Source organism: Chrysochloris asiatica, unplaced genomic scaffold, assembly GCF_000296735.1.
Source record: "Chrysochloris asiatica unplaced genomic scaffold, ChrAsi1.0 scaffold00170, whole genome shotgun sequence".
Lineage (NCBI taxonomy): Eukaryota > Metazoa > Chordata > Mammalia > Afrosoricida > Chrysochloridae > Chrysochloris > Chrysochloris asiatica.
In genome coordinates, this window is record NW_006408688.1 from 779,520 (window position 1) to 794,313 (window position 14,794).

At 37.4% G+C, this 14,794-nt stretch overlaps 1 protein-coding gene across 1 annotated transcript in view; it reads left to right on the forward strand.

The window, feature by feature from the left end:
• TRHDE (thyrotropin-releasing hormone degrading enzyme) overlaps positions 1-14,794 on the forward strand; it is a 798,400-nt gene that overhangs the window by 40,205 nt on the left and 743,401 nt on the right. The window contains exon 2 of the mRNA XM_006871614.1: positions 1,082-1,355. Within this exon, the coding sequence (XP_006871676.1) occupies positions 1,082-1,355 (274 nt within the window). The remainder of the gene's footprint in view (positions 1-1,081; positions 1,356-14,794) is intronic.

Genomic DNA, 14,794 nt, shown 5'->3' on the forward strand with positions numbered 1-14,794 from the left:
TTGTTCCTAATTAATAAAATTTACTATAAGTAGGTATAAGATAAAGCATAGTATAGGGTTTTGTGCTCCCTGAAGATTCAGGCATTCACTGACAGTCTTGGAACGTATCCCCTGTGGACAAGGAAAACTGCTATGTTACAGTACACCAAGAAAAGCTACCATTTATTGACTGTCTGTTTAATGTTATGCACAGTGATAAATGCTTTACATCCTTTTCTTCCCTACCTACCCCCAGTTTACAATACCTTGAGTCAGTCTTGGTTCTGTGCTTTTAAAACAAGGGACAACTAAACAGCAGGGCATTTAGTAATTACCCAAGAAAGAATATAACCAGGGTTTAGATAAATTTTTGTCTACTTTCAAAGTTTTTGCTCTTAACAAAACCTGGCCTTGTCTTGCTGAGATCTGAGAGCATAAATGTTTCCCAGTGATGGTCTGTCTTCTACATGTATCTGAGGACAACTTTGGAGTTTGTTTTTACTGTCTTTACATGTTATAACTAAGCCAAAAAGGAAAATCATTATTTCCTAAATATGTCAGTCATTACTTTCCATTAGTTTCCAGTGAGTGATTGTTTTGTCGCTCGTAATGTTTCATTACCAAACACTACTAAAAAAAGTGTTGTAGTGTCAGATCCAACTCATACTGACTCTGTATAGACTTAGAACTGTTTGCCTTGTGCTTTCCAGTCCATTTCTTATCCTACAGTGCCCCCACACCAAGATTCCTGTAAAGATTTACAGCTTAAAACCTCCTGTATAGGGTTACTATGAGTCAGGACCGACTCCAAGGCACACAATCACCACACCACCACCGCCGCCACCATCAGCACCACTACTTTGGGATGAGAGAATTTACTCAGAGATTAAAACTTCATTCAAGATCTTTTATTGTTTGTGAAATAAAATTATAATCTTATATGAATTGTGCTTTCTAGGTATTTATGCACTTCAGTTTGGGTCAGAAAAAAAAATCTTGCAATTGGCAAAAATATATAATCCTGTTAGCAGAAGCATGTGCTTTGACTGTAACTTAGCTCAAGCCTTTAATGTTGTTGAGAATGCCCTTTTCTTTTTTACAGATTCCTTGGTGTTACTCAGTTTTCACCTACACATGCCAGAAAAGCATTTCCTTGTTTCGATGAGCCAATCTACAAAGCTACTTTCAAAATCAGCATCAAGCATCAAGCAACCTATTTATCTTTATCCAATATGCCAGTGGAAACTTCTGTATTTGAGGAAGATGGATGGGTTACGGATCACTTTTCACAGACCCCGCTCATGTCCACGTATTATTTAGCCTGGGCGATTTGCAACTTCACATACAGAGAAACTACGACCAAGAGTGGGGTTGTTGTAAGTATTTTAAACTTAATTATCTTTTCGGTTAATGTGTCCCCTGAAAGTAATTTGACATCTGTTTTGACAGTGAATCATTTCGAACCTTTGTATATTTTATTTAGCTGAATTCTCGTCTCTTAGGGAAAAAATATTTTCCTTTTTTCAAAGAATCAGAGAGGAATTTTTTTCTATACCCTACTCTTATTCCTTTAAACACTTGCTATTCCCATCGCACTCCATCCCTGTTTCTCCTTATTTTCACCTTATACATGGAACCGACTCGAAGGCACTTAACAACAACAACAACATGGCTATCTCTGGAGCAGCTGTTGCCTGTTTGGTGAAATTATCTGCTGTGATTGATGAGATTTGGAAAAACGACTTCTTTTAAGATTATGAAATATTTCACATATACAGAAAATGTGAAGAGTACGATAATAAAACCCATGTACTTACTTATAAAAGTAAACATTTTAGTGTTGTTGTTTCAGTACAATGTAACTTTTGTGCAAGTGAAATTATGGAGTTACTGGCTTGTGTATCTCCCTGAATCTTCCAGAATTTCCTTGCCCTGCTTCTTAGAGATAACTACTGCCCTACTGTCTTGAATTTGATGTTTTCAATTTTTTGCATATTATCATAACATTATTATATGTAAATATGTACATCTACATCTATATCTATATACCAGCTATATCCTATAAGGAGCTCTGGTAGCGTAGTGGTTATGAGTCGGGAGAAAGATGAGGCATAGTGCTCCCGTAAAGATTTATAGCCTCGGAAACCCTGGGCAAGGGTCACTATAAGTCGGAACCAACTCCACGGTACTTAACAACAACAACATATCCTATAGCACCAAGTGTAGGGTTTATGAATTCAAGAAATTCTATTTAACTGTTTATATAATTCGTTTTATATTATAGATACCATTCTGCAGTTTATTTTAGTTTCATTTTACTTTTTGCATAAGATTATGCTTTTATGGTTGGTCTGGATATAATGGTAGAACGAATATTTTACAGTTTGTGAAACCTCCTTTACATGAACATTTTACTTTCTTGAATTTTAACTACTAACAATGCTTTGGTCAATATATGTATATGTGAGTTCTAACCATGTACTTGTGCTAGAATTACTGTAAGATATAAACCAACTATTTTCTATTGTGTCCTATTGTTGTTGTCGTCAGGTGCTGTTAAGTCTGTTCTGAGTCTTAGTGACCTTATGTACAACAGAATGAAACACTCCCCAGGCCTATGCCATCATCACAATTGTTGCTAAATTTGATCCCATTGCTGCTCCCACTGTGTCAGTCCATTCTCATAGGGGGTCTTCCTCTTTTTCACTGACCCTCCGCTATACCAAGCATGATGTCCTTTTTTAGGTACTTGTCCCTCCTGATAACATGTCCACAGTATGAGAGATGGAGTCTTGCCATCCTAGATTCTAAGGAACATTCTGGTTGTACATCTTTCAACACAGATTTGTTTGTTCTTCTGGCAGTCCATGGTGATTTTAATATTCTTCCCCAACACCATAACTCAAATATAAATCAGAAACAATGACAGCAGGTTAGGGGATTATAAACTTCTTTTAGGCTGTTAATTGCCATTTGTTCATGATTATGTTCTTAGGGGAGGGTGAGATATAATGGTCCTGGATTATCTACTGTTTATATTGTTTCTAGAGAGCGCTGGTGGTACATTAGTTAAGTACTCTACTGCTAACCTAAAGTCTGGCCATTGGAACCCATCCAGAGACTACATTGGTGAAAGAATCCTGTGAAGATTCCAGAAAAAAAATATTGCAGCTGAGACAACACCACGGGGCAGTTCTATTCTGTCACATGGAATCACTATGAGTCTAAAAGAATCTCAGTGACACTTAATAACATATGTAGTTTATAATAAAAATCATATGAATTCTCTTTGATGGCTACCTTTTGTTAAACCACAGTATTCTAGATACTTTGTGCATGCTGTACAATCTATTAGCCAGGCTAACTCATGCTGAGTTACAAATCTCCTCTCTATTTCAGTGGCTCACATGATAAATATGTTGTTGTTAGGTGACATTGAGTTGGCTCTGACTTATAGGGACACCACACATAACTGAACAGACATTACTAGTCTTGAGCCATCCTCACAATTGCCATGCCTGAGTCATCTATTGTAGCCACTGTGTCAGTTCATCTCATTGAGGAATTTATTTATTACATTAAAATGCATTTTATTTTATTTTTTGCATTCAATGTTACTTAGTAATCCTGGTGTGGTTGCTGTAAGATAAGCACTGGACTACTAACCACAAGGTCAGTGGCCTAAACCTGTGTGTCCCTCAGAGAATTCAGGTAGCAGTTCTCCCCATCTAGTGCTTATCATATTTAGTGTTGCTTGAATACTGCAGTAGAGATAAAAAGAAGTCTATATTCTTACTCTGTATGAAGTTCTTAGCTGTATAATAACCCAAATTTTGATAAATAGATTTAGCTAAATAAATTTTCCTCCTTGTTACTTTTCATTTAAATCACTGTGGAACCTATTTAAAAAATAAATCTGCCTGCATACAAAATTTATACCATTATTGAAGAACTGTATAGAGTGAATTAATCTACATGATCATTAAAACAATGTTCTAAGTACTATGCATATAGACTGCACATACAACCAAACCTGCTGCCGTTGAGTAGATTCTGACCCATAGAAACCCTGGTGGACAGAGTAGATAGAATTGCCCCTATGGTTCAGGGCCAGCATTCGCTCCTCAGAAAATCCTATACAGGGTTGCTATGGGCTGGAACTGACTTGACAGCACTTAACAACAACAGTCTTTCCAGAAGCCAAGTGCTACATCTTTTTCTCCTGGAGCAAATGGTGGGTTCAAATCACCAATAGTTGGTTCAAAGACAAGCACTTTAACCACTGCACCACCAGGGATCCTATACAGACTGGCTGTACAGGGACATTTGATACGATGAATCCCTTAATGTTTGTTGGTTTCTCCTGTGGACATTTCAAGCCTGTACACTTTAGACCATCCAGAGAAAAGGAATGCTAAGACATCTCATTTCCTTTTATGTCTTCAAAAGTTGGTGTTTGACTTTCTGTGGGTCAGTTAACATAAAATATACTGGAAATGCTTTTTTCTAGTATGTTTCCTTAAAGGTATCTTTAAAACATTTTTAGCCATACACAACTTTTTGTTGTGTTGTTAAGTGCTGTCGAGTCAGTTCTGACTCATAGCGACCCTGTATGGGATTTCCAAGCAGTGGCTGATGAGTTTCAATTGCTGACCTTGTGTTTCAAACCGTCCTGATGGTCCAGTGCTTTATCCACAGCACCACTTCTTGCTAAATGACCCATGTTAAAACCAGACACACTCTAATTATTTAAAGGTGACTTTTTTTTTTGAGTTAAGAATCTGACTAATTAGTAATCATTTAAAAATATATACTTAAGAATTTTTATGTAGAAAAGATAAAACATGCTACCAGAGAACATCAAAAGGCCAATAGGAATAAATTTTTAGATTATATAATCTAAAAATGCCAAGATCAGTAAAAGGAAAACAAAATAAGCATAGGGAATTCTTTTTATCAACTGTGGAAATATGTTTGAAAACCTGACTCTCATCTTCTGTCACCCTTTGGAAATCCAATCTGTTTTCTTTCCACTGCTTTTCTTTTTTTATTACTGGGAGCATATAGGAATGGCATTTCTCAACCCTTAACAGCTGGGAGGAGTGAAGGTTTAGCTTTAAAATCTTGAATGTGGAATCGTCATGTGAAATCAGGTAGTCATTAAAGATCTGAAGCTGAAACTCCTTCCTCTGGGATCTGAGAGAGGAACTTGAATAACATCTTTCTAACACACAGCTGAATTAGAGCAGTGCCTCAAGTGAGCATATTTGAGTCATCATCATTATCATCATTATTTGATTATTAAGCTACCTACACTTTACAAAGCACTATGCTAAGTAATTAGAGGGATAAAAACAATCCATGATCCCTCTAGTACAGAGGTTGAAAACACAGTCTTCAGGTTGGTTCTAAGCTAGCAGACATGTTTTATTTACCTAGCCCAAAAATAGCTTAACATTTTTCTAATTAGTTGTCAAAATTTAGAAATTGGATATGTATAAAATTATTTATTTCTGGTGTATTTTGAAAATATGGAAAATCTGTACCTCTGGGCCCACTTGGTAATATTTGTCTTCATTTATCCCTTTAGCAGATATTTATTGAATGCCCATGTTGTTGTTGTTAAGTGCCGTGGAGTCGGTTCTGACTCAGGGTTTCCGAGGCTGTAAATCTTTACGGGAGCAGACCGCCTCATCTTTCTCCTGCAGACCCGCTGGTAGTTTCGAACTGCTGACCTTGCGGCTCACAGCCCGATTCGTAACCACTATGCTACCAGAGCTCCTTACCTAGTGGGTGATATATTCTATGAAGAAAATCAGTGTGCTAATTGAGTGGTGGCTGATCCGTTTACACATGACATTTGCCTCCTAGTGTAATCTAGGTCGCTTATGTTCTTTTGTACCTAGTGTATCTTACCTTCTAGGATCAGGTAGTTATTTATGTTTTCATCACTAGCTTTGGAAAATCATTCAGTAAGAAACCCAAGGAATAAGGAATAAGAAAAATAAATATGAAAAATAAAAGTTATGAATTCACTAATTATAAATTAATGACAATAACATTCACTAATTGTCAAGTAAAAGCTCTTGACAGTAAATTCAAGATGTTTTAGAAGAGGGAGAAATATCTGTGGGTTAGAGCCGAGAGATCTATTTCATAGAAGAAATAGGATTTTGTATGGATACAAATAATGGTTTGGTTTAAGAGAAGCATATGTGTACAAATTTCTAGGAAGAGGCAATGTTATGCAAAAGATGTGGGACATCTATGGGAGAGGGCGTAGAGTTCTAGTTTTAAACATGGGTCTAAGAATTATATAGGACTATGTTTGGATTTCCACTTTGATTCTGTATGTTGTTGTTGTTAAGTGCCATCAAGTTGGTTTCAACCCATAGCGACCCTGTATAGGGTCTCCAAGGAGACGCTGGTGAGCTTGAACTGCCAACCTTTTTGCTTCTGTATGTGTTTAGGTAATTACTTAATCTCTCTTTATGCCATTTGAAAAAAATATATATAAGCTGAAAATACGAATTTTTCTTTTATATTAAGGAGCCCTGGTGGTACTATAGGATAAGCACTGGATTGCTAACTGCAGTGTCAGCAGTTCAAACCCACCAGCTTCTCCATGGGAGGATGATGAGGCTTTCTGCTTTTGTAAAGATTTGCAGCCTTGGGAACCCTATACAGGTTTGCTGTGAGTTGCAGTTAACTCGATGGCAGTATGTTTTGGAGTTCCTTTACATTGCTTTTCTGGTTACTGTTGGGACAGAACAAACCACCCCTAAACTTAGTAGCAGAAAACAACCACTTTATTACATTGAAGGTTTCTATGGGTTGGGATTTTGGACAGGGAATAGCAAGGGTAGCATCTCATTTAACTTTTATGAATGCTATTTTCTGTTTGATTCTACACAGACAGTTATTCAAAAGTTCACAGTGCTCAAGGCAGACATACTTTACTAATCAAACTAGTGTTTAGAATGTAGGAATGAGTATTACTGATCATCTCATCTCATAGCCTCATTAGTTAATAGAATTTCGTGAGTTGATAAACCCTCACATTTGGTTCTGTAGGATAAGTGCTGGACTGCTAACTGCAAGGTCCACAATTCAAACCCACCAACTACTTTCCTTAGACACCCTGTTCAGGGTAGCTATGTGTCAGAACCAAGTTGACAGCACTTAACAAAAAAACAAACGTGATTGAATTTTAATTTACATTTGGACCTTGTTGTTAAATGTCCTTGTGTCAATTCCAACTCATAACAACCCTGTATGGGGTTTCTGAGGAGTTACTGGTAGATTTGAACCACTGACCTTGTGGTTAGCAGTCCACTTCTTATTGTTCAGTGCCTTACCAGGACTTCATTTGGATCTTAATTCCCCCTTAAATGTTCATTTTTCCCCTTTATTAAGAATCTACTCTGTTGGAGTAATAAAGCAAACGGTTATTTATACCTAGAAGATTAGCAGGTATAACGGGCTTTACAACGGCAGACAGGAGGAACAGCTACATTTCCTGGAATCTAAACCACAGCCCTTTGAAAGATGGAACAAGTAGGTTATGGTTGACTTAAAACATATGCCATATAGTTGATTCCAACTCCTAGACAGACCCAATATAGGGTTTCTGAGACTGTAAATCTTTATGGGAGCAGCCAACCCCGTCTTTCTCTCACAGAGCAGCTGATGGGTTTGAACTGCCAAATTGGGGTTAGCAGCCCAACACCTAACTCACAGCGCCACCAGGACTATTTTATGATTGACTTAAACCCTATGAAAGAATATAAGTATGTAATGTTGTTGTTGTTAAGTGCCGTCGAGTCGGTTCCGACCCATAGCGACCCTGTACAGGGTTTCCGAGGGTATACAGGTGCTAAAATCATATTGATCTAAAATATTCAGTTGATCTTTGAAAAAGTTTTCTTTTTGATAATATATAAATAAACTCAAGCAAACTTGCACAGACAAAAAGAGTAGTCTGTGGTTGTCCTTGAAGAAGCTCTCAGTTTGTTTCCTATGAGTAAAAGATTGGAAGTCAAAAGCCTTTGTTTCTTTTGTAATGTTTCCGTTGCTTTAAATTTAAGCAATTATAATTCTTTAAAAACCTGTGTGATTTTCTATGTATCAAGTTGTATTCACTCCATTAGACAAAATTACATTTACATTTATTTTCAGACTTTGTGGAATAATGCCCTTATACTTCTTAAATATCAAATTATTTAAAAGACAAGACTTATAAGGCACACCCATAAAAGTGCTCAGATAGTCTGTATAAAAAGATTTATGAGGGGTCTTAATAAGACCACACTCTTGGAATCGTCTTTAGATCATCATAATGTTGTGGATTTGATTTTTTTCTGAGAGGAAGATTTTTATTTTGAGACTCTTCTGCCTTCTGTAAAGTCTGGGTGGGAAAAACAGTTTTAATTTCAAACTCATAAAGTCCTGACTCTTATATTTTCTAAATTTTACTTGAAAACTGCACAGTCTGTCCTTAACACATTTTTCTTTTCTTGTGAGTATGTTTTTCCCTCATGGTCAGTGATAGACCAGGTGGCAAATTGTCTGCCGAAATATCCTCTTGACTAGAAAATAGAGTTTTATTTTTCATTTTTTTTCATGGTTCTGCAGGCAACAGTGTAGCCCAACTTTCATAACTATATAAGAAAGGTCCTCTTTCATTGAGTTTCTAATAAGCCCACACCAACAGCTTCCATTAATAATGTCTTTAAAACCATTCCAGCTTTTGCCCATTCCTTTTGTTACAAACATGTCTTTGGTATAAACATTTGCTTTGGTTGGTATTGCTACATAGAAAACCACCTCACTCGGCAATATAAAATAACTATTATGTGCATGGGTTCTGTCAACCACTAGTATGTCAGCTTGTAGTACTGTGCAAACTTGAATGTTAATGTTATACTTGAAGCTATGCCACTGGAATTTTAAATACCAGCAGGGTCACTCATGGTGGATGGGTTTCAGCTGAGCTTCCAGATTAAACCAGACTAGGAAGAAGGAATAAGCAGAGAATATCAGAAGGATGTTTACCTATGCTTTATTGACTATGTGAAGGCTTTCGATTGTGTGGATCATGACAAGCTATGGACAACATTGAGAAGTATGAGTATTCCAGAACATTTAATTGTACTTCTGAGAAATCTGTACCTGGACCAAGAGGTAGTTGTTCGAACAGAGCATGGGAACACTGAATGTTTTAAAATTGGGGAAAGTGTGTGACAGGGTTGTGTTCTTTCACCATTCTTGTTCAATATGTATGCTGAGCAAATAATACGAGAAGCTGGGTTCTATGAAGGAAAATGTGGTGTCAGGATTGGAGGAAGACTTATTAACAACCTGAGATATGCATATGATACAACCTTGCTTGCTGAAAGTGAAGAGGACTTAAAATATTTACTGATGAAGATGAAAGAGCACAGCCTTACGTATGGATTAGAACTCAATGTAAAGAAAACAAAAATCCTCACCACTGGACCAATAAACAGCATTCTTATCAATGGAGAAGAGATTGAGGTTGTCAAAGACTTCATTCTTCTTGGATCAACTATCAACACTCACGGAAGCAGCAGTCAAGAGATCAGACGACGTATTGCATTGGAAAAATCTGCTGCACAGGAACTTTTTAAAGTATTGAAGAGCAGAGATGTCAGCTTGAGGACTAAGGTGCGCCTGACCTAAGCCATGGTATTTTCAATAACCTCATATGGATGCGAAAGCTGGACAGTGAATAAGGAAGATCATAGAAGAATTGATGCCTTTGAGTTGTGGTGTTGGAGGAGAATACTGAAAGTGCCATGGACTGCCAAAAGAACCAATAGATCTGTTTTGGAAGAAGTGCAACAAGAGTGCTCCTTGGAGGCCAAGATGGCTAGGCTTCGTCTCTCCTACTTTGGACACATTGTCTGGAGAGAACAGTCACTAGAGAAGGATGTCATGCTGGGTAAGGTGGAGGGTCAGAGAAAAAGAGGAAGACCCCCAACAAGATGGATCAGCCAGGTGACATCATTGATTGCGTCAAGTGTGACAGCGGTAGTGAGGTTGGCCCAGGATACGACATTGTTTCGTTCTGCTGTGCATGGGGTCGCTATGAGTCGATTCCAACTCGATGGCACCTGACAACAACAACAACAGGAAGAAGGAGAGGCAGACTACTTCTGAATGTTTGTCACTAAAAACCATATGGAGAACCGTGGGACACTGTCAGAAAGCACCAGAATATTGAATATTAAAACATTAAAAATAGCTCCAGAATATTGTCAGATGCAGTGCTGGGAAATGAGCCCCTCAGATTGAAAGACATGCAAAAATATGATCCAGGAAGAGCTGTATACTCACTGTAGAGTGGACTGTGATGATGCCAATGGGTAAAGATTTCAGGACCTTCATTCATTTTCAACTCAAAATGAGGAGAAGCAACTGTAAAAATCCATTAATACATGGAACATCAAATGTATGAAGTCTGAATCTAGAAAAATTTCAAGTTGTCACAAATGAAATTAAATGCATAAAGATAGATACTCTAGGCATTAATGAGTTGAAATGGGCTGATATGAGTCACTTTGAATCAGACAGTCATATGGTTTACTATGCCAGGAATGACAAATTGAAGAGGAATGGATGTATTCATCATAAAAAAAAAAAAAAAACCAAAAATTTAAAGATCGATCAGGAAGTATAATGTTGTATGTGATAAGATAACATCCATATGCTTATAAGGAAGATTAGTTAATACTACTATTATTCAAATTTATCTACCAACCACTAATGCCAGTGATTGTAAAATTGAATAATTTTACCAAATTCTTCAGTCTGTAATTGATTAAACATGCCAATATGTCAAGATATATTGATAATTACTGGTGATTGGAATTGATAATTACTGGTGATTGGAATTCAAAGATTGGAAACAAAGAGAAAGCATCAGTAGTTGTAAAATATGACTTTGATGATAGAAATGATGCTGGAGATCACATGATATAAATTTGGAAGATTGATGCCATCGTCTTCATTTCAGATTTTTTTTTTCACCAGCATAAAAGACAATTATACACATGGACCTCATCTGAGAGATGCACATAAATCAAAATGAGTACATCTGTGGGAAGAGATGGTGGAAAAGCTCCATATCATCTGCCAAAATAAGGCCAGGGGCAGACCATCAATTGCTTATCTTCAGGTTCAGGCTGATGCTGAAGAAAATGAAAGCAAATCTATGAGCGCTAAAATATGGTCTTGAATATGGTCTGAATTTAAAGATCATCTCAAGAACAGAGTTGATGAAATTAGACACTAATAGCCAAAGATCATACAGGAAGAAAACAAAAGGTCATTAAGAAGACAAGAAAGAAGTAAAAGACCAAAATGGGTGTCAGAAGACTCTGAAACTTTGTCTCCAGCATAGAGATGGTAAAACAAATGAGATTAACGAGCTGAACAGAAAATTTCAAGGGACAGCTAGAGAAGACAGAGTCAAGTACTATAATGAAATGTGCACAGAACTGGAGTTAAAGAACCAAAAAGGAAGAACAAACTCAGCATTTCTCAAGCTGAAAGAACTGAAGAAAAAGTCAAACCCCGACTTGGAATATTGAAGAATTTTATGTGCAAATATTGAATGATGCAGGAATCATCCAAAGAAGATAGAAGGAATGCACAGAATCACTGTACCAAATAGAAGTGGTCAGTGTTCAACCATTTCAAGAAGTATTATATGATCAAGGGCCAATGATACTGAAGGAAAAGTCCAAGGTGTACTAAAGGCATTGGCAAAAAACTAGGCGCTGGTAATTTAAATTTTCAACAAACTGAAGTAGCATTGGAGGCATTCGCTTATCTCTGCCAAGAAATTTGGAACATAGCTACCTGGCCAACTGATTGGAAGAGATCCATATTTGTGCCCACTCCAAAGAGAGCTGACCTAATGGAATGCAGAAATCATCAGGTAATATCCTTAATAGTACATGCAAGTAAAATTTTGATAAAGACAACTAAAAAATGTCCTGATCCAAGCCATGGTATTTTCAATAACCTTATATGCATGAGTAAGTTGGACAATGAATAAAAAAAACCTAGAAGAACTGATGCATATGAGTTAAAGTGTTGGAGAAGAATATTGACATTCCCATGGACTTCCAGAAGACCAAACAAATGTGTGCTAGAACTAGTACAGCCAAAATACTCCTTAGAAGCAAGAATGGTGAGATTTCATTTCTTGTACTTCAAACATACTATCATGAGGACTGGTTTCTGGAGAAGGACATCATTCATGCAAAGTGGAGGGTCAGTGAAAAAGAAGAACCCAACAAAATGGATGGACACAGTGTCAGCATAGCAACTCTTGTGAGGATGGAGTAGGACCAGTATTTTGTGTTGTTGTGCATAAGGTCCCTATGTGTCAGAAATGACTAGACAACACCTAACAACTTCAGAAACATGAGTTCTGTATATTGGGAATTCATTCAGTACATAGTAGGGAACAACTTTTCTTTGCTACAAGATGTCCAGGACCTTAACTGGGGAGGCTTAATAATTGGGATATCTTGATACCTGGGGGGTTAGGTTCATCTGGTGTCAGTCATCTTCATTAAGTATCTAATGGCTAATGCTGTTTAGTACCTAACTTTGGTCTTTCAGAAAAGGTATTTACATGTGGATTCACCCTGTTGCTTGAGCTTCTTTGAAGCATGGTGACCACATGGTGGTTGGACTACTTTTCTGCTGCGTAGTGGTTATGAATCAGGCTGCGAACCTTAAGGTCAGCGGTTCGAAACTACCAGCCGCTCTGCGGGAGAAAGATGAGGCTTTCTACTCCTGTAAAGATTTACACCCTTGGAAACCCTGTACAGGGTCGCAGGGTCGCTATGGGTCAGAACCGACTCGATGGCACTTAATAACAACAACAACAAAGACAAGTTTAAAAAGAAATGTACATCATCTGGTCCTTCCATCATAAATAATTATGGATAATTGTAGTCATCACCAGCTCTTTTTTCCTGTTATGAATGTAGAAACCGAATTACCTTTTCTGAATTAGCCTCAGAGTCACTATTATTACATTATTAGTAGTTATAACAAATCATTAGGTTGACTCACATTCAAGGGGAAGGGACATGAAACCCATTTCTCAATGAAAATTCTATCAAAGAAGTTGCAGAAATGTTTTCAAATTCCCATGGTTGTTCTAAATATTAAAGATATTTTGCATATGAAAGGGAGCCCTGGTGACTAAAGGCTGATGGTTCGAACCCACCAGCCACTTCTCAAGAGGAAGATGTGGCAGTCTGTTCTGTAAAGATTTGTAGTCTTGGAAAATCTATGGGGCGTTCCTGTAGGGTCCCTATAAGCTGGAATTGATATGATGGCAACTGGTTTGGTTTGATTTTATGTATGTGAAATCATAAACACAGCATTTTGCATATAGTATTTTGATGACTGTAATTAAAATTGTTATGTTCAGAAATCATATAAGGGAGTTGTTGTTAAGTGCCATTGAGTCGGTTCCAACCCATAGTGACCATACAGCAGGTTTCTGAGGAGTGGCTGGTGAGGTAGTGATACATAAATTTGAGAGATTGATGTAAATTGATTGTAGAATACCTTGATATTGGGTTAATATGCATACTTAAGATTTTATTCAATGAACAGTAAGAGCCACAGGAGATTTTAAAGCTGCATCAAAACAAAACAAAACAAAACAAATACAAACCCTTTGCCATCAAACCAGTCTGACTCCTAAGGACCCTATAGAAGAGAGCAGCACTGACCCATGGGGTTTCCAAGGCTGACTCCTAAGGACCCTATAGAATAGAGCAGCACTGACCCACGGGGTTTCCAAGGCTGACTCCTAAGGACCCTATAGAATAGAGCAGCACTGACCCACGGGGTTTCCAAGGCTGACTCCTAAGGACCCTATAGAATGGAGCAGAACTGACCCATGGGGTTTCCAAGGCTGACTCCTAAGGACCCTATAGAATGGAGCAGAACTGACCCACGGGGTTTCCAAGGCTGACTCCTAAGGACCCTATAGAATAGAGAACTGACACACGGGGTTTCCAAGGCTGACTCCTAAGGACCCTATAGAATAGAGCAACACTGACCCATGGGGTTTCCAAGGCTGCAAATCTTTACGGAAGTAGACTGCTACATCTGTATCCTATGAAGCAGCTGGTGAATTTGAACTGCACAATATTCAGAAAGAAATTGAGCACTTAACCATTGTTCCTTTAGGACTCTTTTAAAGCTGCATGTATATGTATAATTTTGATAATTTGTTACAACATATGTGGCTATAAGGAGAGACTGGAAATAGGAAACCCATTTAGATAAGAAACCTGGGACTAGAGTAGTTATTATTTAAAATGAGCAGAATAGTACAGATATGAAAATAGTACAGGCATTTTAAAAGAAGAATTGGTAGGACTTGGTAGGGAAAACAAAATGTTGAGGAAGCATATCAAGAATGATTAAAGCTTAAGCTAATATAGTAAGAGATCTCTGATTCATTATGTATTCTGACTAGCTATCACTTACAATGTAGGTTTCTGTTCTTTCTGGTCAAACCTTTGGGTGTATAATTTATACTGCCCAAGGATCTGTACATCACATTATGAATAGTTAAATGTTGAGTTTTATTAGTCAGTATTCTTTTTTTTTTTTCTTTCCAATCCTTTATTGTGAATTACGTGATAGTTTACATGGGAGGACATCAGCTTCACATTGATCCTTTCATATATCGTTTCCTTGCTATGGTTACAAATCCTTTCATGCATCATCCATCAACCAAAGGGTATAC